General features: G+C 37.4%; 1 protein-coding gene across 2 annotated transcripts in view; it reads right to left on the reverse strand.

Moving 5' to 3' along the window:
• The window catches only part of Ctnna1 (catenin alpha 1), a 126,705-nt gene that overhangs the window by 60,157 nt on the left and 43,285 nt on the right, over positions 1-23,263 (reverse strand). For both annotated transcript variants that reach the window (XM_076912828.1, XM_034517663.2), the window contains exons 4-7: positions 16,339-16,505; positions 15,807-15,926; positions 11,304-11,573; positions 8,757-8,960 (exon numbers count right to left, since the gene is read on the reverse strand). In XM_076912828.1, the coding sequence (XP_076768943.1) occupies positions 8,757-8,960; positions 11,304-11,573; positions 15,807-15,926; positions 16,339-16,505 (761 nt within the window). The remainder of the gene's footprint in view (positions 1-8,756; positions 8,961-11,303; positions 11,574-15,806; positions 15,927-16,338; positions 16,506-23,263) is intronic.

Consider the following 23,263-nt stretch of genomic DNA (forward strand, 5'->3'; position numbering starts at 1 on the left):
TCCAAGTCCAACTGTAGTGATCTTAACAGGGCCTTAAGCAATGTTAGACATTCTCTTCCTTCGCCCACATAAAATACACACACCCTAAAACTGTTGATTCACCGGATTCTTGGCTGCCAAAAAAAAAGTAGACTAGTTTAGTTTTGACATTTCCTTTTGGCAGTCATTAGTGCTTAATGTGTCACTGTCTAGAGGATAAATGAAATTGTTTCCTTCATTTCTACTTCTGCAGCTCATTTTCTTAGACATCAGAAAATGTATTAAAGACCAAATCTACCCTAGAAGAAAGCGGACATAATATAATAACAATGATGATCAAAATACCTCTCTATGACCCTCTTTTCACTAGAGTCTGAGTCAGTCCTAGCTTCTTACAAAGCACCTTCTACAGAGAGGCAAATTAAAAAGAGAAAAAAACAACCCCTCAGAGACTTACTAAAGTCTCTTGATCTTGATGTTTGTTGGTGAGCTTACTTAGTAGCATGAGAAAAAAAGAGTATTAGCCAGTTGCTTGTAAAATAGTCTTAATTCCTACTAATCCACATAGCTGCTGTTACTTGCTAACTAATCACCCTAATTATTCCTGAGTCTATTATTATCACTCTCTTCCCAATAGCCACCCTTTTTTTCTATATAGATCTTAGTATAAACAGTTCCATACTTGCTCCAGTGCATTTTAGAATGGCAATGTGCTTTACAGCCTGTTATACTAATTATCTGCTTAAAGTTAGAGTTCTTCATTCTTACTTCTATACCACCCCCCCAAATGAGCACCAAAAAGCAAAAATTAGATAAGATGTAAGTGTAATTGTAGACTGGATATATAACTATCAAATAAGGCTTCTTTTAACTTTGGATGTTACCTTTTAATGACCAATCCCCAAAGCAAAAACTCTGAAATCATGTTGGAAAAAAAATGGTTCTGGAAGTTCAGCGGCGATGTGCTGGTCTAACATAAGTGGAGATTTTTGGTTCAATCCCAATACCATAAACACAAAATGCTTAAAGCATCTAAAACTATAAGAACTTCTTAATAAAAAATTTATAAAACAAGCTAACCCAAACAACAACAAAAATACCTCATCACTATTATTTACTAAATTTCATTCAAAATCTAAACCATAATGAAGACAATAACCATCGAATTATTATAGGCAAATAAACACAGTCTTTTGCTACCATGCTAGATCTTTAAAATATGACTAAGGCTAGATGTGGCAGTGAGAACATGGTAGCATATGCCCGGTGATCTCAACACCTGGGAGGTGGAAACAGAAGATCAGGAGTTCACGGTTAGCCTTAAACAGAGGAGGGAAAGGAAGGACTGGGAAGACTTGGTATCCTCTCATTCATGCTGCTGCTCACCAATACCTCTCCGGCCTGACAGTGCTGTGTGATCTCCTCCTTTCCTTCCCAGCGTCAACTGAATACCATTCTATTATTTACATACAAATCCTAGGAGAGTTACTTGAAACATCTCAGGTACTAGGAAGTCCAAGTGAGGAATAGGGTGCTAAGTGGGATAAAATAAAAACTGCTGGTGGTTACAGGAAGAAAATGATAGTAAGGACTGCATCCTTAACATCTACTACAGTGACACTCAGCCACAATGAGGGTAAGTGATACCTTTTCTTAACTCTTCCCAAATATATCCTAGTCACCCCATTATAAAAAGGCCTTATATCCATGTTTTTGAGAATGACCAAAGAAAAATAATCATTCATTGGGTCAATATAGCAAATGTTCCACTTTAAAGAAAAAAGCTATCTAGTGATTGGCATGCAGTACTCATTAGCAATCATCAGAGGTGACCACAGATATCCCAAAACCAACAAAAAATGAGGATGTATAGTCAGAAAGAAAAAATATTGTACTCTGCAAACTTTTTCTAATTTTGCATCATGATAAAATGTGTCAACTGAGTCCATTTTCAAGAGAATAAGCCAGAAGTCAGAGGTGGAAACATCCTGACAGACAAGAATCTATGTCAGTCCTGGGGAAGAATTTTCAAACAATAGTCATAGGAGAACTGGCACTGCCTGTCATAAAGCGTCTAAACAAGAATCTCTACATAAATGTATTTTAGGAACAGGGAGAGGGACATGCCACCCTAAAGCAAAAAGAACAAATACACACCACTCCTAGCTTGAACCCAGGCAAAAAAAAAAAAAATCCATCCCAGCCCCATCGTCCTATAAGACTACTTTTAAAGTAGAGGCAGGAGGATAAGAAGTTCAAGGTTCAAGGTCATTTTTTCCTACATCAAACTCTATTTAAGAAAAGAAAACCATAATCTTAATGCATATTTACTACCTTAAGCCCCTTAAGCCTCTACAATACTTCACTACTCAAAACAAAATTTTGGATGAATAAACAAAAAAATTAGTAGAGTTAAACTAATGTAGTTAACTATATTAGTTATATAGTTATAATATACTATAATACCAGTATAGTTTTACATATTTACATATATATATATATATATATATATATATATATATATATATATATGGATAGCATATTTGTATGTTGTGATTGGGACTCATTATGTACTCAGACTGGCCTAGAACTTACTAGGTTGTCCAAATGGGTCTCAAATTTGTGACCTGTCTGTCTCCATCTCTAAGGTGTTGGGATACCAAGTGTGAAACACAATAAGCATCAAGGTTTCAGTTTTAGATATGTCATATATGGGTATTATGGATAAAATAAATAGGTCGCCTCCCAAAACCACAAATTTGTGATATTCAAAACAATCATATTATTTTAAATAAATCATTAGCAATATATAACAGCTTTAGCCAAAGGTTAAAGCTACCTTGAAGCAAAAAGGAGAAAGAACATGAGCCCAGACACAAAGGATACATCTATAATACAACTCCAACACCTAAGGATCACTGCAGAACAGGGGTCAGAAAGACTGTAAGAGTCAGAGAAATAGGGAGTTTGCTGTGAGTTTGTGTCTCCTAGGAATGTCAGAAGCGACATCCATAAAGTATCACCAACATGACTCCTTAACATGAGCTGAACAAAAACAATTACAATAGACATGTTAAACCAAATAGGGTAAAGCACATAAGACTTCAACCTACACAAAGAATTACAGGTAACTCTAAGAGCTGGGGGAGACCTTACCTAGGAGAGAGTACACCAGGTGGTTATACCAAATGGTCAATCCTGAACGCACACACACACATGAAAGGGAGAAAGTTAAAGTGATTCCAGGAAAAGCTTTGCAAAACTGAGAAGGGATTAATACACAAACTGAGTGCTTCTCCTTACTACAGTACAAAGTAAATATTAACTGCATTATATTCATGCATTCCACACCAAACTAGCAACAAATTGAATAATGTTATGCCTGCTATATTAGCATAATAAAGGCACCTCATATATGTATAGTTCAATTAAAAAACATGGCCAGTTACTGTGTTTTTCTTTTGAGATCTTACAAATAACCATGTTCAATGTTTTAGAACAAAAAAATAATAATAATAAGGACTAGAGAGTTTGGAGCTCACCAGTTTAAAACACTTGTTTCTCTTGCAGAGGATTTGGAATTAATTCTCATCACTCACATTGTGGCTTATAACTCCAGTTCCACAAGTTCTGATGCCCTCTTGCTGACTTCCACAGGTACAAGGGACACGGGGAGTACAAAGAAATACACGCAGGCACAACACTCACACATATAAAATAAGAAAATATATATTCATATTTTATACCTATGGGAGCTAGAAAGATGGGTCAGAACCAAGAGCACTTGTTCTTACAGAGGTTTAATCCCAGCACCCACATGATGGCTCACAACTACCCTTAACTCTAGTTCAAGGGGGCCTTGAGCCCTCATCTAATCAGATGGTACAAAGAACATACATGATACAGACATACATGAAAAAGAAACATTTGTAATACACACACACACACACACACACACACACACACACACACACTCACACATATCCTTAAAAAACATCTTAACTGGGCACAGTGGTAGCTCATATCTTTAATTCCAATACTGCTCCCAGAGGCTGAGGTAGGAAGATGGCCTAGGTTGGAGGCCAGCATGGGCAACATATGGTGAAACTAACTAAAAACAAAGGAGAAGGAAGAAGAAAGACAGGTAGACAGGCAAACACAGATACAAATAATCATGCCCTTACTATCTCTTAGCCTAACACAGGCCTGTAACCTATAACTTCAGTTCTAAGTATAAGGAAATAAATACAAGGTACAATGGCTAATATGTATGATTACTATATCATTCTGGACATTCACCCACCTTAGCTGGTTGGTTATTCAATTAGAATTATATAACAGAAATAATATGCAAGTCAGAAACATATACTATGCATAGACTTAAATTTTCTATCTCTCAAGTTCAATAAAGAACAAGTAAAATTAAAACTTGTTTTTATTCTTTTCTCACACATTACATCTCACCTGCAATTTTATAAAAATAAAACTTAAGAGATTTTATTTATTTTAATGCGTATCAAGTAACTACTTTACATTCTTTTTTGCAAATCTATTTGAAATCCAGCATTGTTTATAAATACATTACAGGTACCTAAATATCACCTGTCAGATTTCAAGTACTCTATGGCTATATGATGAATGGCTAACAGAAGAAAAACCACAAACCCAGAGCTTTGTAAGCCGACAGCATACAAGCCCTCATCCAGTCATATGACCATAAGATTGCTCAAGACAAAACCAAATGGATGACATTTCAAAACCTGAGTGTTCTTTATGTCCCAAACATTCACTGTATTAAGCAACAACAAACTGTAAATCCTACTTAAACAAGTATTTTGTGCTTATATACAGAACCAAGAATTAAGGTATAAGAAAATTTCTTGTTCTTATTAGACAGGGTTTTACAATACAGCCCAGATGGGTCTCAAACTCAGTCCTCCTATCAGCCTCCTGAGTGCTAAGATTGATTACAAGCATGCACACAGCTATACCAGGCTTCATTACTTTCAATCCACTTACTTTGAAACCCTCAAAGATTATGACACTCATCCAAATCTGTTTTCCCTTCTCTAGAACCTCTATACCCAGTGCCACTTTAGACTGATAGACGAGAAGCAAAATAAACTGAACCACAGTCACCAGATTGTACTTCAGTGTAACTGAGCAGACACTTGTAAAGCCACAGGATACATTCTAGACCCTTCTCCTGCCATGCATCTGTGACATTTTCATGTTAGGTGGAGGCAGCTGTATTACTTTTACATCAATATCATTTATAGCCTGTAGAGTGAGTGAAATAAAAAAACAAGACTACCTAACTTTCCATTCCTTCAAACCATGACGTAAACAGGAGCATTAAGGCTGCGGCCTCCTTGCCCTTAGAGCCTTTAATTAGGAAATTTGGTTTTTACTTAAGTAATTACACTTTTACTAATTATCTACTTCAGAATACTGGCATTCATGAAGTACACACACACACACTGTAAGATCTGTAAGAGAGAGATTGAAGGGTTTTTTTCCTCCTTACATACCTATTCTTAGTACTGTGAATATCCAAAAATTGTTCATTTTAATCATTCTCCCAAGTCATCATGAAATCATTAAGCGTTCTTTTACTGAGTACTTCTAGCATTATACAGATCATAAAAGTTTTTTTTTTTTAATAGTTTAGTCTTCTAAAAAATCTTTTTACTGTTTGGTTGGTTGGTTTGGTTTTATTTCAGTTTTAGTGTTTTGAGACAGGATCTCTGTGTAACAGCTCTCGCTGTCCTGGAATTAGCTTTGTAGACCAAGCTGGTCTCAGAGATCCACCTGCCTCTGCCTGCCTCTGCCTGCCGAGTGCTGGGATAAAGGCATGAGCCTCCAGACTGGGCTAGTCTCCACACGAATAAAAGAGACATAAATAACAATTCAAGGAAGTATACAATTAGGTGCAAAACTGCAAGCACTGAGGAGATAATAACTGATGGTACAACTTTAAATGGCCTTCAGCAAGAGGTACAGGGAAAGCTGGAAACTTCAGTAACAAAATGAGCGATGTACTACTAAAAACACAGGCTTGGCTTAGTCTGACCTAACAAGTTAAAGAAAGAAATGGAGAAAAATCAAGCAAGCTTAAAATTAGTAAAGAAATGGGGGGAGTGGTGGACAACTCCTGTGTTCTCTGCAAGAGCAGAAAGTGCCCTGAACTGTACAATGCTTGAGTGACACAACTTTCAACCTCATGCAATCCCTAGAAAGTTTTCTTATGAGAGTGTTGAGGTTAATTCATTCTTTTACTATTTTATGTGTATGTGTGTGCATGTATGTGTATGAAATCTTCCTGCACATTTGTCTGTGCACCATGTATGCCAGGTGACTTCAGAGGCCAGAAGAAGGTGTCAGATCTTCTGGAACTGGAGTTATAGATGGTTATTAGCTACTATGTGTGTGCTGGGAATCAAATCTGGGTCCTCAGCAAGAGCAGCCCATGCCATTTTAACCAATGAGTCATTTCTCCAGATCCCAATTTCTACAAAATTTTTAATGTACCTCTAATGATACTCACATCAACTCCTTGTAGAGAACCTTTCTGTTCCAAAAAGAAACAATGAGAGCCTTATACCTCCTTTTACATGATGCTCAAGACATTGCTTTGCACGTGACATATGTTAACACCAATCTGGCCAGTTAAATTGATTATTATTGTGGGTTTAAAATGTTTCTAGACATTTCATAAGCAAAAGCCTTTGTCTGGTCACTTATGATTTTTTGAACTTTTTTTCCCCATTCTTTCAATGTGTTCCACTGCCTTCCCTTTTAGCTTGACTACATTAATTCCTGATTTTTAAAGATTTTACTTTTTTGTTTGTTTGTTTGTTTGTCTGAAGGTCTCACTATGTAGCCCTGGCTCTCCTGGGCTACATGAGAGATCCACTTGTCTCCTCCTCCCAAGTGCCAGAATTAAAGGCATATGCCACCTCCTCATCTCCACCATTTATTTTGAGAGAGAGAGAGAGAGAGAGAGAGAGAGAGAGAGAGAGAGAGAGAGAGAGAGAAGAATGAATATCTGCACATGGGTTTGTGCAATGCCCTCAAAGGCAAGAAGAGGGCATCAGATTGGAGTTACATGTGGTTGTGAACTACCCAACATAGGTATTAGAAACTGAACCTGGGACTTCTGGAAGAGTAGAAAACACTCTTAAACATTGGACTTTCTCTTCAACTCTTAATTCCATTAATTTTGAGACAGGGTCTCACTATGTATCCCTGGCTAGTGTGGAACTTACGGAGATTTAACTACCTGTAGAAAGTGTGGACCATCACTCCTGGATTTCTATTAATTCTGGACAAAATTGATTCTTTTCTTGTTATGTGAATTGATGAAAAGAAATACATAAAAAGTTTTATCTTCAAAAGAAACATACCCAAGGATCATTTCCCAATCTGAATCTCAAAAAAAAAAAAAACTTTCATGACCCCTACTACAATACTTAATATAGGCCTAAACATCAAGTATTATCCGCAAGAGTAGATACTACATTATAGACTTAATATGTTTCCAGTGTAAGTGTTCATACATTTTCCTATATTCATAACGTGAAGAGAAAGTAATACTACTTACATGTCAACCAAGGAAGAAATAAGATTACTCATGACTAAGGGACTAGGTGGAGAGCTGAGCAATCTCATAATTTGAGAGCTATTTATAGAAGACTGTTTAGAAAGCTCTATGATTGTCATCATTGTACTGGAATATATTCAAAGTGGCTTTCTCCTGACAACCACACTACATACTTCTACATGACTTTCAGCGCTACACACAACAGCAGATGCTCTATTATACACTTGGTACATGATTTAGTAATCAAATATCAAATTATCAAATACTCCTCAACCTATACACTTTCATATTTTTTAATGTTTAAGTACAGATAAGCATTTTTAATGTATCCTGTATTTCCACGGTGATTTAACTTCTAATCTCATTTTTCTTAGGTAGACCATCAAAATATGGCAATGACTTAAAATAACATGCTTCCCTAACTTCACAATATGGTTGAATTAAGTAAAAACATAAGGCATTCATCTTCCACCCTAGAAACACCACCATGGCTCACCATTACCCTTTCACTTATAAAGACATGCAAGTGAACAAAACAAGCAAAGTTCTTGCTTATGAGGAAAAAAAAAATCAGTATCTTTATTTGAAAAAGTATTAATTAAATAAGCAAAGTAAACAAAAAAACATTAGAAAAAAACTAATTTGTTTTGTTTCACCCTTTAAATACTTTTATTTTTAAAAAATAGTAAAATGTATTAATAGTTAATGAAACAGTTCTCTATTGTACAGAGTAACAATATCTTCACTATATAAAGTGCTCACTATATAAAGTGCTCAAGTCATTCCTGCTCAGCACACCAGAGCCAAGATTCAGATCTACTGTTACTTACACAAAGCAATATCAGCATGGGACAGCCAGCCCAGTTAGGAACAGATTCCTTTAAGATACTTCTATTTATTTATTCCTTCATTAGAACAGCAAAATATTGGGTACATAGTCTAAATTACAGTAAACTTAAGCTAGAACTAAGTTATTGAGTGACAGAACATAAAGGAAGAAGAACAAGGCACATAAAGAGAAAAACCAACAGGCATGGTGCATCTCCCCAGCACCTCATACAGATAAAGCACCCACACAATGAATGAATGAATGAATGAATGAATGAGGGGGTACCATCAGTCATAAAAAAAATTCCTCAGAAATCATAGTTCCAAGAGAAATTCTGACACTTACATTGCCCATGTATTCTGATAGCAGGTCCTGTAGAGCCTGGCGGACAGCATTACACTCTGCCACGATGCGCTCACGCCGGTCATCGCGTGTGCAGGATGAGTCAGCCATCAGGGCAGCTCCACTGATAATGCTTTCCAGACGCTCCTCCAATGAAGGCCTAAAGCGCTCCTCGCTGAAGCTCAAAGGGTCCACAATGATTTGTTTCTACAGAAAAAGTGTTACTGAAGTTAATACTCATTTCTGTTTACTCAGTTATTCAAAAGGCAAGAAAAGTATTGATCAGGAATATCAAGATGTAATCCTAACAGCAAAGGCCATCCCATGTAAGCTGTCATCCCAGGTCAGTGATTACTCTGCAAAGAGGGCATTATTAACCAAGCAGAGCCTGAAACAGTATGATATCACAAATACAAACAGTGTTATGTTCACACTACTTTTCCTATATCTCTAAAGGTTAGCCTGCAGAATACTGGTTATTAAAATTATCAAATGATAATTGCAAGAAAAATAGGAACTCTATGTGTAGTATATAGTTTCTACAAGACAGAACTGTTTGACCATAAACAATTTAAACAACTAAAGTACTAACTTTTCCTCTTAAAGAAATGTATTTAAAATGAACTTATAATCAACTAGATATATGCTCATTAAATATAACTGACTTTCATACCAATAAATGTCTATGCAAATATTTGGGCTTTAATTTTTAATTTTCTTCCTTAATAATTTCAACTTAAATGCCAATTTTTTTTCTGCCAAAAGCCTGATATTTTTCAGTGAGTAAACATTTCTCTCTTTCTTTCCAAAGAAACTTTAATTTTGAAAGTGATCATGTAACACCTTCAGTTAATTATTAGACTACATTTTAGCTGATTTGCTAGATTTGGTTATTAAAGGGTTTCTCTGATCAAGGTTGAATACAGGGCTGGAGATGCAGCTGATTAGTAGAGCACTGGCCTGACCATATGTAGGCCCTGCATTCAATCTCCAACAATACCTTCTGGACAACAGAAGAGAACAAATGGTCACAGACTTTACCACTATCCCAGAACTATTAGAGATCAGTTGGTGCAGACCTCTCATCTTACAAATAACAAAACTGTGACCCTAGTCTACCATTCAATTCAGTGCAAACATGCTCCTTACTACCTTGAAAAAACAAATACCTAATATTATCAAATTTGATGCAGAAGAAAACAATGGTACCAACATGTTACAAGATATATCCTAACAACCATAAAGGTCGTTTTATGGTTAATTCTATGGGATAAGAACTAGAGGCCAAATTCTGAGGTGATATGCCTAGCATGGATAAGTCCTTGAGTTTAATTTTCTGCAATACAAAAAGTAAAACTCCTGGATAAACACTTAATTTCAATACCAAGGTCTTTAAGCAAAGCACTACCTTCTCTTCCTATGCTTTATGAAAAGGCCTGAATCAGCGAGTATCATCAAGAACTAACTACCCAAACATAAGATACAAGCATTAAAAAAAAAAAAAAAAAAAAAAAAAAAAACCTCTGCAGAAAACAAAAAACATTCCACCACATTGTTGTCATACTTCACGTTTCAACTATGAAAGATGATATCTACCTATAATTTTTCTCTAACACAATTAACACAAAGAATCACAGGGTGTGGTGGCACATGTCTCTGTGTGAGTTTGAGACCAGCCAAGGCTACACAGAGAAAAATCAACCCTCCCCTCCCCGCCACACACACATACACACCCAAAGAAAGTCGTGATGACACATAGGGAGGCTGAGGTAAAATAAATGGGTTGAAGGCTAGCCTAGGCTACATAGCCAGACGCAGTTTCAAAAAACACAAAAACAAAAACACTACCTTAAACTGCTGCCATCTACTGGAGGCCATAACTCGCTCTGGATTAAAATTTAAAACAAAGTCCAACACATTAATTAATGTGGGGACAAAGGATAATAAATACATATCATATACACGGGAGAGATCTAGGCACTATATATAAAAGCATTATGATAAAAAAATTAATTTCAAATCTTTTTCAATGTGGTTAAACTTCTGTGTTCATGGCTCAAAGAAAATCACACACACACACACAGAGAGAGAGAGAGAGAAATCTATCTCTGCAGTCAGGTAAGATTAGGATGACAGCAGTATGATTTATCTCTATCTCTCACTAGACCATGAGTTCCCCAGAGACAAAGCCTACACACTTTGCTTCTGTACCTATCACAGGTTCACATTTGCCAGATGGTAAAAATCCTAGTTGGAATGAGCCAGACTCAGTCTCAATAAGAACCATATTAAAAAGAAAAAGAACCATGCAAGAAAACACAAATTGCATAAAAGAATCCTGAAGTTTAACCACACAAGGAGAGAAAAAAAAATGCTTTTAAGCCAAGTTACAATAAAGTAAACTTATAAGTCATAGCAATTTCTTTCTACTTAGACAACAAATTTAATTGAAAAATGGGCTTTCATCACCAGCCTTGATCATATTTCCCCAGGAACCAGTTATCTTTTGGCAGTTGGAGAGCCCAAACTTTCCTCCCAAATATAACTTACATCAAAGTTGTTGAGAGCATATGCCAGCTCTCCGCCGCCGCCACCCTGGTGCTGGGAGGCGTCATCTGATGCAGTAGCCTGGGCTGCATTAGAAATTCCTGTGACAGCCTGCTGTAGCTGCTTGTATATCAAGTCCCGGTTGGCCTTATAGGCAGCAACATCGGGGTGTTGTAGGCATGCCTGGGATGCAGTATAGAGGATTGGAACATTTTTCTGCAGGATTCCTCTAGCTGCAGCCATCTGATCACGATGGCCCACATCTTTCAGTTCCTAAAAAAATAAAATAAAATAATTGAAGGGTTCTTTACAACGGTTCTATTCATACCAAGACACATGTGCATTAACATGGCCTGATAGGTGATCACAAAGAAGTTACAAGCCTAAGGAAGAAAGGACAGAGCTCCGCAGTCACAAGCCTTGACCTGAATCTCCTAGACTACTTTTTCCTGGCCCTTTATTGTATCCTTACTGTAAATTTTGTGTTCAGTTTCTCCTTCTGTAAAGCAGAAACAATATTATAGCTCTTTTAGCATTTTGAGGAATAAAATGAGATAACACATATACAGCACCTAGCACTAAACAGGGTGTAAAATATATGTTACAATATAAAACTGCTTAACATCTTCATCAGGTTCACAGAACTAGACTATGCATGGTACCTACTCCAACCAAATAGAAAGTCCATATAGACATAGTTAAATGGAAAACATGAGAGTTTAAGTTACCTCAGTTCATTACAAGAATTTTATGAAATTGGGAACACAATACCATGTGTGTATGAACTTTGTAAACCAACTAGGTAAGTATATGATCAGCTATTCTCATAAGTATACAACACTTCTCATTTTCATACCCCCAAAACCATGCTAGATTACAAAACTATGCTCTTCTCACAAAGTAAGGTCAGTCAGGTTACTGGCCATTAAGTCACAAGGTGGAGGGATGTGTGCTCCATGATTGCAGTTAGTGATTATGAAATTCTGAAATGTGGTCTCAAGTGAAAATATCCTTTATCATTTCTTCTACCCCAAATGACAAGAATATGAGGCTGCTGACGTTATTCTAACTAGTGACATCTAGGACACAGAGAGGGACGGATGTGTTAGTGTTAAGTACACAGAAGACAGAAAGGAAATACTGCTGGCATCTAGTCATTACTGAAATTTAAAGACACAAGAGTCTGTGATAAATGTGGACCACTACTAGAGAGGAGGAATTACCCTAAACTCAAAGTCTGCTCCAACAGCACTTAACATGTGAACATAAAATTCCAGTATTAATATCACTAACTGAATATTAGAATACAGATTTAAATATTTTTAAGATTAGTATTGCATGTATAAACTATAAGAAAATTTAAATGTAGAAAAGTCAACTATTTAAACAGTCTGAGTTAACTATTTAATGACTCATTTTTATAGATGACATATATACACACATATATACATATATATGCACACAGATATATATATAACTTAATTTTTATCTTGTGTACATTACTATGAGGTGTCAGATCCCCAGGAACTGAAGTTACAGACAATTTTCAGTTGCTTTCTGAATTCTGGGAATTGAACCTGGGTCATGGGGAAGAGCAGCCAGTGTTCTTAACCACTGAACCATCTCTCCAGCCTTCTAGACGACTTCTTAATAAAACATTAGAGACACCAACCCATTTCTTTCCTCTGAAACTTCATCTCAGTATATTATTAGGGAGTTTACATTTTTATTCAAACCTTGTACAGTGACAGCTACTTTTCTACCTAGAATTCTTTTCTCATTTAGAACCTGAATTTTCGAGTAATAGCTCACAACACACCAAATGCCCTGTAGCATACTATATTAGCCTAAATATTCAGAAACAGGACCCAGTAGAATTGTGAACCATTCCAGTACTCAAGTTAGAAGGGCTGGGACTAACATTAAGCTTAAACATGTGGCACACAAATTCTGTGAGCATTTTCTAATTATTTTGCCCTTACCACAATGTCAAGGCCCCTTAAACCTCCTAAGGCCATATCTGCCTTTAGTATTTATCTTATGCTTTGTTTTATAAAATGCTCTACAATAAGCCTTAGTGTTGCTAAGCACGTAAAAGATACAACAGCACAGTCTCCGTCAAAGGCTATTGCAGAGATTTATGGTCACTTAAAGTTAACAGGTATCCAATGAGTAGCCGACATCAGATTTCCCTAAGCCACTAGGTAGTCTATAGTCTAGTACAATAAACTTCTACTTCTCTAAAGACATTAGACTAAATATTTATAACTATCTGTCCTGTGGCTTTAGAGAGTTGGTGATCATTTCAAGAATCAAGTACAATAGGCAATGTGGCTAGTTGTGAGGTTCAAATAACTGAAAACTATTTTCTATGTGAGCATTTTCTGAACAAGCTCTCTTTTGCTAAGCATCCATGATGAGATAACAACTGAGTCCCGATCATCCTAGGCTCTGCCTTCCCTCTTTAGAGCCATGTTTGTGCTGCACAAATAGGCAGGCAAGTGGACACTATTATGGGTACCAGTGTTGTAAAATGAATAAATCAATGAAAAAGTATTTCTTACAAGCTATATAGTACTGATTAATAATCTAAATTTTGGTGAAAGGTGAGCTATAAAGCAACATAACAAGTTACTTAAAAGATAATTCTGTGTTTTAGATTGACTTTACCAATCTGATTAAAGTTCAAGCTGACTAAGGACAAACAGAAAACATGCATATAAAGGAATAACTTCCATAAATCTGATATATCCATCCCATGCATTGTGACCAAAAATAAAAAGCTAACCTCTACTAAGAAAACTGGAAATCCAAATGAAAGTTTCTTCTCACTTCCCTCTTTCTGTTACAAAAAGTATAGCCCCCATGATGACATTAGTGGCTTGGTAAGGCAAGAGACCTGAGTGGCCTTGACAAAGGATGCCCTCTGCCTGTTTACAATGCAGTAAGGCCTTCTCAGATGCTACACGAATGGCACACTGCTCTTCAACATCCCAAACTTCCAGAATATTTTCTATGTGAGCTAAATAAAAATCTAAAGATAAAAGAATTAAACAATTAAGTAAACTACATTTAGGGATGTAGCTGAGTGTAGAACACTTGCCAAGACCCTAAGTTCAGTATCAGCACAGGAGATGATAGGGAGTCTCAAGCATGGTCTGTGACATGTGACAACCCAAGAAAATGGAAGCATGTATCAAAATATGACATATCAACAGGAAAAAAAAGGCAATATACTGAGTAATTAAAAGGATGAGTGTTACAAAGGAAGATGGAAAGTGAAGGTACACATAAGGCTACTGAACACTTGCTCTGAGGAGAGAAGCAAGGTATACAGTCTGCCTTCTAGCCACTTAAGGCGAACAGCAGGAAAGGGGATTATAAACAGCACACAGCTTCACTCTCTTTTCTCTTCAGATTTCCTAGTCATGTTTCCACTGGCCAAACCTCAACAGGAACCTAAGGAAAAGGAGCTCATGGATCCAATCCAGACAGGTTATGTATGTTTCACAGGCAGGAACAAGGCAAAAAGGGTAGCAAACAGGCACAGAGAGACCAAGATCTCGTGGTACCTTATTTCAGAAACATTCAACATGTACTGGTATTTCTCTTTAATACACTAAGGATCATGTATAACAACCTTCCTAACACTGTGACCTTTTAATAGTTCCTCATGTTGTGCTGACCCCAAGCATAAAATTATTTTTGTTGCTACTTCATAACTGTAATTTTGATGCTACTAGGAATAATAATATAAATATCTTTGGAGATAGGTTTGCCAAAGGGATGATGATGCACAGGTTGAGAACTGCTGACGTGTAAGGAATTCCTAATGGACTCAGGGGGCACAGAGAATTAAAATTCAGACAGAATTACTTCTAGTAAATTTCTCAAATTAGACATAAATTCTGGACTGCTACTATGTTTTACCTCAAGAATACCATCTAGCCATGTGTCCTGCCTTTAACCCCAGCACTCAGATGTTGGGAAGAAAACAGAAGGAAAGAAGGAAGGGAGGAAGGGAGGGAAGGAGGGGGGGGGGATCACAAGTTTAAGGCCAGCCTTGAACTACCCCCCCATCCCTCTCCTCACCCCTACTTTTTTTTTGGGGGGGGGGGGATGGAGGGAGTAGTGGTCAAGACAGGGTTTCTCTGTGTAACCCTGTCTGTCCTGGAACTCACTCTATAAATCAGGTCAGCCTCAAACTCAAGAGATCGACCTACCTCTGCCTCCTAAATGCTGGGATTAAAGGTGTGTGCCACCACTGCCAGGCTGAAAGGTTACCTCTTAACTTAAGCACTTATTAGAACCACATGAACAGGAGGGAAAGAAATGATACCATTATAAAACTTAGGTAAATCAGGTTATCCATATTGGATATTAAAATACCCTCCAACCTGATCCACATAGTGAGCTCCAGATCAGCTAGGGCTTCACAGTAAGATCCTGTCTCAACAAAGAAGTAAGTAGTAAATAACATAACATGTTTGCAAGTCATGTTTGTACCTGTTGTCTTTTTGCTGCCATGATGTTCAGCTTATCTACTTCTGGTTTCAGAGCTTTGTACTGTATCCCTAAGTCTTGTTCATTGCCAGCATTCCTCAATTTCAATATGCCATCCTCCACCTAAAAAAAAAAAAAAAAACCAGACAAATCTATAGGTAAAAAAATTCTAAGATGCCACATTCTTTAACAGCTATTCGGAAAGCAACCCAAACAAGCAGGCATAGCTGATACGGCCCTGGCATTATATTTGAGTGATTTGGAGGAGTTGAGGAGCACCTAATTAGTTTCTGGAACACTATTAGTACAAAGAATCATATAATGAGTACTATTAAAAAAAAAGGCAGTCAAAATTATCTTTGTTACAATTTCTTCAGCAAAACTGAGACAACAGTGGCCTATAGAAGAGCCTGTATCATAAATACTTGAAACAGAAGAAACTGAACAAAGCAATCACTGATTCAAAACCAAAATAATTCTTAATACTAAACAAAGTATGGCTAAGACACAACAAATTATATAAAACCAAACTTACAACTTTCAGCTGAACAAGTAATTTGTAGACATCTGCCATGTCAGCCAGAATCAGCAGCCGGGTGACAGCAGAGAGCAAAGCCCGAGCTGCCCGAACCATGTTGCCTCGCTTGACAGAAGAGCATGGGTCATCTGCAAACTCCCCAGCAGCAGTCTTCATCAAATCTCCTATTTTACAGAATGAAAACACAAAACCAGCAGAAATTAACCCAAATAATTTATTCATTAAAAACTAACATTTTATTTAAAGGGTAAGACAACCAGCCCACACTCCATTATTTTATATATGCATGTATTTTAAGAGTCTTTGTTTCTGTTTTTCTCCCTTTGGTTTGTACTATCACTTAACAGAGAACAAACACAGAAAGTAACTAGGCAATATATAACAAAGGGCTTAAAAATACCTCTTCCCTTAACTCAATGACTAAAAGAAGTCAGATAAACATTTACATCAACTGTAATATAGTCTAGCTTTTAGCCATATCAAACTCAATCTCCTAACAGGTGCTTATTAGTAATGAGGGGGAAGGGGAGGGGGAGGGAGGGAAGGAGAGAGAGAACGAACAAGAGCAAATTGCACTGAACATGTAAGTGTAGCTATAATCCTAACATTCCAGAAGACTTTCTGGTTCAAGGCTGGCAGACTACAAAGTCAGATCCAGTTTCCCATCACTCACCTACAAAAATCCAATAAGCAAAATGAACAGTTAAAACAATTTCTGAATTCACACACACAAAAAGAAAAGATATACAAACAGGCCCTAAAAGAACTAAGCTCAAATGCTTGTTTAAAGGCTATCCCTGTGACAATAAGATAATGTGGTTGTCCAAGGTTGACACTACAGTCTTCTTCAACCACCTTCAGCCTTATTCATTGAGGCAAGGTCTCTCCACTGAATCCAGAGCTCTGGTCTGGCTACCTAGCTTACTCTGGAAATCTTTCTTTTATCCTTGCCTTCCCAGTGCTGAAATTACATGGGTATGCTACACACGTCCAAAATTTACACGGGTTCTGAAGATACAAATTTCAAGCCCCACACTTACAATATGAGCACTTTAACCACTAACCCTTCTCCCCAGCCCAGTAAAATTTTAATAAGCTTTTTATCCGCAAAATTAAAAGAAAAATCATCATCTTCAGCTACAGTAGCTAGCAGCAGCAATCAGCAAAACTTGAACTAGAGCAGTAAGATGACTCAACAGATAAAAGTACTTGCCACCATGCCTGGCCATCTGAATTTGATTCCTGAAAGCCACATAACAGAAGGAGAGAATCAACTCTCACAAGTTGAATTATGACTTCCACATGTATGCATATCTCTTTATACAGTCCTCCCCCTTCAACATATAAAATAAATACAAATCATTTTTTAAATGATTAAAAAAAAAGAGAGAGAGAGTTCCAGGCTATCCAGTGAGACCCTGTCAAAGGAAGGAAGGGAGGGAGAAAAGGATTGACTGACTGACTGACTGACTGACTGATTGACTGATTATTAAGTAAGACAAAATGGTTCCTGCCTATCGTCCCACCATTTGGAAAGGCAATGGAATTACAAAGTCAGATTTGAATACATAAAAGTTCCAACCCAAACTGGCTACATGAAACCTATGTCTAAAAAGAAAATAAGCAAGCCAATTAAGTGATGGTGCACATCTTTATTTTCAGCACTAGAAAAACAGACAAGCAGATTTCTGTAAATTCAAGGGCAGACTGATCTACACAGTGAGTTTTGAGGTATCAAGGGTTATATAGTGAGACCCTGTCTCAAAATAAATAAATAAAAACAGTAATTGTCAGTAAGTCAGTAAGTATAGTACATTTCTAAGAGATCAAAGCATTCTTCGTATATAAAGAGGAGCAAGGGAACTGAAGCAAACAAAAATCGTATCCCAGATCATATGGTCACCACTAAAACCTGAGGATCTAACTCTTTCCCAGTAGCTCCAAGACAATTTTACCACTTGTAGTACTAAGATACAAAGGAGATTAAACTCAAGAGAACCTTGTACCCTAGGGACATAGCTCAGGGAGTAAAAGTGCTTATAAGATTCCAGCATCAGAATCCTTAGAACTGGAGAGTTGGCTCAGCTTATGACCCTCTGTAACTCTAGTTCCAGGTGATCTGACACCCTCTTCTGGCCCTTGAGGGCACCAGGCACACATGTGGCACACAGATACACATGTAGGCAAAACACCCATAAACATAAAATTAAAGGGGCGGGGTGTTTGCCAGGAGTGGTGGCACATGCATTTAATCCCAGCACTCAGAAAGAGGTAGGTTGAGTTCTGAGTTTGAGGCCAGGCTGGTCTGCAGAGCAAGAACCAGGACAGCCAGGTTACACAGAGAAACCCTGTCTTTAAAAACCAAAAAAATAAAAAGTAAAAATAAGTAAGTTGAAAGAAAGAAAGAAAGAAAGAAAGAAAGAAAGAAAGAAAGAAAGAAAGAGAGAGAGAATCTTCTACTATTACACCATCTCTACCAGATCTGTCAACCCTGATGTTTTCTTCTCATTCAGAGGCTGTGACAGTTAAGCATTTCTATTAATTCAAAACAAAGACGGGGGGGGGGGGGGGGGGGGGGGGAGTAAGCCCCTAGTTCTTCATTAGAACAAGATTAAGATCAAGACCTTTCTTAAGAATCAATTACCTTAACTATATCCCCTCAAAGCAATCAAATTTTATAAAGTTATAGGAAAAGAAATGTGGCAAAAAAAATTAGGGTGTGTTGATTATAAAGGAGAGTAGGTTTTTCTTTTCTTTCTTCTTTGAGCCAAAAGAAAAAAAAATTGTAGGCTTTTTTTTTTTTAACCTGAGCCCTGATCCTAAAAAATATGGAACTTAAAGCAGGTCCAATTCCCAGGACCCATATGTCAGATAACAGCTATCTGTAACTCCTTCAAGGACACCAAGTGGTACACAGATATATGCACGCAAAAACATTTACACATGGAAAATTTCTAAAACTACAAGAAAGCATGTATCATATATGCAGAATGGTGCAAACTCTTATCTACTTGACAATGGTTCTGAACCTCCGATCCCCCATCTCTCCCATGTCCACAGTACTGGGGTGACAGGCATGAACTACCACGTGCTGCTCAGTACTAATTTTTTTTGTTTGTTTGCTTAGTTCCAAGAGGAGTACTTTATATGTTGGTTTCTCTGTTTTGAGACAAAATGTTCTGTAGCCCAGGCTGGCTATATAGTTGAGGATGATCTTGAATTTATGACACAGAGCTGCCAGCTCCCCAATATGTCTGCAATCCCAAGGCAGGACCAAGGCAAGATAATAAGGAGTTCAACCCCATTCTAGGATAGACGGCAAGTGCCAGGCCAGCCCAAGATACATGAGGTCCTGTTTTAATCGGCACACAAAGAGAAACTCAATAGCTATGCTAGCAAGTCTCTTAAGGATAAAGTAGATGCTGGCTCCTAACAGCAGATGCTGCACCAGTCGCCTCCTTCACTCAACCTATACACCACAGAAAGTCATTTTTAGAAAAGAACTGGCCCTTCTGTAAACCAGCACTGACTGACCCTTGGTTTTTCCACATTATTACTCTTCTTACATACATTTATTTACTTACATATTTACATATTATTTGGAGAATATAGATGCCACAGTATACATGAGGTCAAAAAACAGCCTGCCAAAATCGGTTCTCCCCTTCTACCCGTGGTCTCTAGAACTAAAGTCTTTATCTACTGAGCCATCTCAACAGTCCCAACTGTCCCACACTTAAAAAGGCTTCCCAAGCTGAAACCCTTTCTAGTTCTCAATGGAGTTCTCATGTCCCTCTATTACCCCATTAAGCACTTCACACTCTGTATTCTATGCAAAGAAACACCAATAAATACAACAGTTTATGTTTTTGTCTACAACAATGCTAATGATATTTTAATTTATGTGTATTTGTATATGCATGCACAAGGAAGCAAGAAGAGTCTGGCGCTCTGGAGTTACAGGGAGTAATAAGCCACTGAACACAGGTGCCTCCTTAGGATCTAAACTCAGGTCACAAAGCAGGAAATACTCTTGAATGGCCCCTTAAAGATACTTGTAGCTTGCTTCTTGACCAGAACTTTCCTATATTCTATGTCCAAGAAAGGGGGGTGGGGGGGCGCACACAAAAAGGCAGGAGCAAGGTGGGAGGGGAAAGAAAAAAAATTCATTTTGTAGAGGAACACCACTGCAAGTTACAGTTCTCCCACCTCCTGTCTTTATTAATGGGTCCTTCCTACTTTAAATAAAGGTATATAATAATCAGTGCTGCACAGTGAATGGGGTACCAGTGTGTGTGTACTACATCGAGGAGTGTAATAGACTATGGTATACCAAAGATGCTATGAGTTATTTATTTTCCTGATAATTCTCTACAATTTTATAAGCAACTTATTATTTGTATATTATTATATGTGTACTGATGAACTGAAGTTCCAGATGGTTGTGAGACACAATTCGGGAAATCAACCCCTGGAAGAACAGCCAGTGACCATAACACTGGGCTATCACTTCAGCCTCATGAATATATTTTTTAAAGAAAAGGTACATAAATGATGAAAGCAATTAAAATATCTGTTATTTACACATATAATATGTAAAATCCAATGGTCAGTGGTGGCAAGCGCCTTTAATTCCAGCACTTAGGAGGCGAAGAGGCAGAGGAAGGCCAGCCTGGTCTATAGGACAAGTTCTAGGATAGCCAGGAATCCACAGAGAAAACCTGTCTCAAAATTCGTGTGTGTGTGTGTGTGTGTGTGTGTGTGTGTGTGTGTGTGTGTACGTGCACATATATATATATGTATTCATATTTCAGATTTTTGTTTTTTAAGGCATACAAATCTTATGTCTGCTAGTTCATTATAAAACTGAAAAGGCAAAATCAATACATTGCTAAATCTTTTCTTCTTTCAGACAAGGTTTCATTATACACCTAAGGCAAGCCTCAAACTTATGTTTCTTCTGCCTGAGCCTCCTAAATACTGAGGTTACAAGGGTGTACCACTGGTCCTGGCTTCTAAAATCCTTTTTAAAAGCTTTATAAAGTCAGGTGTTTACAATATGGGTTAACCATATAAAACAGTTATCTACAAAGCCCAAGCACATTTTTATTTTCTGTTTACAGCTGATGAAAAGAAAAAAATTGCACTAATTAGATGGACCTTAGGTAGGCATTTCTCAAACATTTTATGAGAGCATACTGTTTCTTATTAATTGCCAAATCCAAAAGAGAAAGAGCCTTTGAGACATCCACCTACAAGTGCTTTCTGCAAACCAGAAAAAAAAAAGGGACCTGTGTTAAAATGACAGAAGCTTCTAGGTAAACAACTGAGTGCTATTAACCACCTTTCAACATGTACGAATTATTTATTTCAGGATCAATTTTTTTTGGAGACTGAATCTCATTCTGAAGCCCAGGCTAGCCTGAGTCTTGCATCAATCCTCCTACCTAAGCATCCTAAGTGCTGGCATTACAGGTGTGCACAATACCCAGCTTAATTTAGGTGCTGACTTCATGCATGATGTTGCAGTAACTTGGCTACTGCTGGTTAATTCTTTAAAGAAAGTGATTCCAGGTTGAAATGCATGTTATGCATTTATTTGAATGTGTAATCAGGAAGCAAGTGTCTCTCTTTGGAGTGTTTCTGAATAGCAGCAGGGCACACTTGAATTAGAAAGGAAAATGAGAACATGAATATGTGTGGTACTCTATTTTAATTTAAAGAAATATTCTGTCAACTATAAAAGTGGAAAATGCAAAGCTTCTTTCTGTGCCACCAGGGGGTAGGAGGGAAGGTAAATTGAGAGGTTTTCTAGGCTCTGTGAGTTCAGATTTTAAAAACTTGATATTAAGGTGATGTGATTGAGCTAACTCTAAAAGATAAAGTGTAAAAAGCACGTGCCAAAGATCTCCTGGGATCTTGTCCAAGTCAGTGGAGAGGTGCATTCCTATACTCTCAGCATTAGGGAGACAGAGGCAGGAGGTTCAAGAATCTGAGGTCATCCTCTGCTGCACAGTCAATTGGTGGCAGGAAACTCCTCAAATTTTTAAAAAGGGCCAACAAGCTGGCTCAGCAGGTAACAGTGGTACTTACCACCAAGCTGGATAATCTGAGTTCTCTCCCAGACCCAATCCAGTAAGGTGATAAAACTGATTTTCTCTAATTTCCAATGGCATAGCATACAAATGTACATGCATGTATACATAAAATAAACATATTAAAAAGAGAAAAGAATTTTTAAAACAAAAACAGAACAATACTGAGATAATCGTCTCTGCTATACTGTACAAACAGATTAAGGCAGTAATATTACCTGCTGTAACTTAAAAGCATTATCTCATGGGTGTTATCTTTGTAAATTTAACAAGACATTTTTAAAAGAGGAACAATTTCAAAATGGTAAGAAACATTAGAATGTAATGCTTTCACTCTTCCTTCCTCACTTACAAGCTGCATTAGTACTGAATCTCTGCAGAGCAGCATATGCTCATACACGGGCACTGATCCAGAAGCAGACAGCATCCTTGACATAGCCCCAGTCAGACTAAGTGCAGCCTCAGCCCTAGAGACTTGCAATTTAACACAGACAACTTAAGACATAAAGCTCTCAGGTGACAACTCACTAATGATTTTCAAAATTTATATTTTGATTCCCCTGTTCAACTAAAATGAAGAGCAAGAGAAGAATTAAGTAATAAGACCAGGGGTTTGAGGGTAAATAATAAACAATGTTTTTACTTAATCATAGGCCTCAGAACATATGGAGGTTAGGAAATGGATGTACTTCTAAAAGATCCAGATAGAAAAGGTCAAATGAAGAGAGACATAGAAAGGGGGGAGGGAAGAATGAAACAATTTTACTCAAGCAGCAAAGAGAAAAAAGCTGAACAGCAAGCCAGGGCTCAAAGGAAGACTGTGAGAA

This window comes from Arvicanthis niloticus, chromosome 14 (genome assembly GCF_011762505.2).
Source record: "Arvicanthis niloticus isolate mArvNil1 chromosome 14, mArvNil1.pat.X, whole genome shotgun sequence".
NCBI classification, from domain to species: Eukaryota; Metazoa; Chordata; class Mammalia; order Rodentia; family Muridae; genus Arvicanthis; species Arvicanthis niloticus.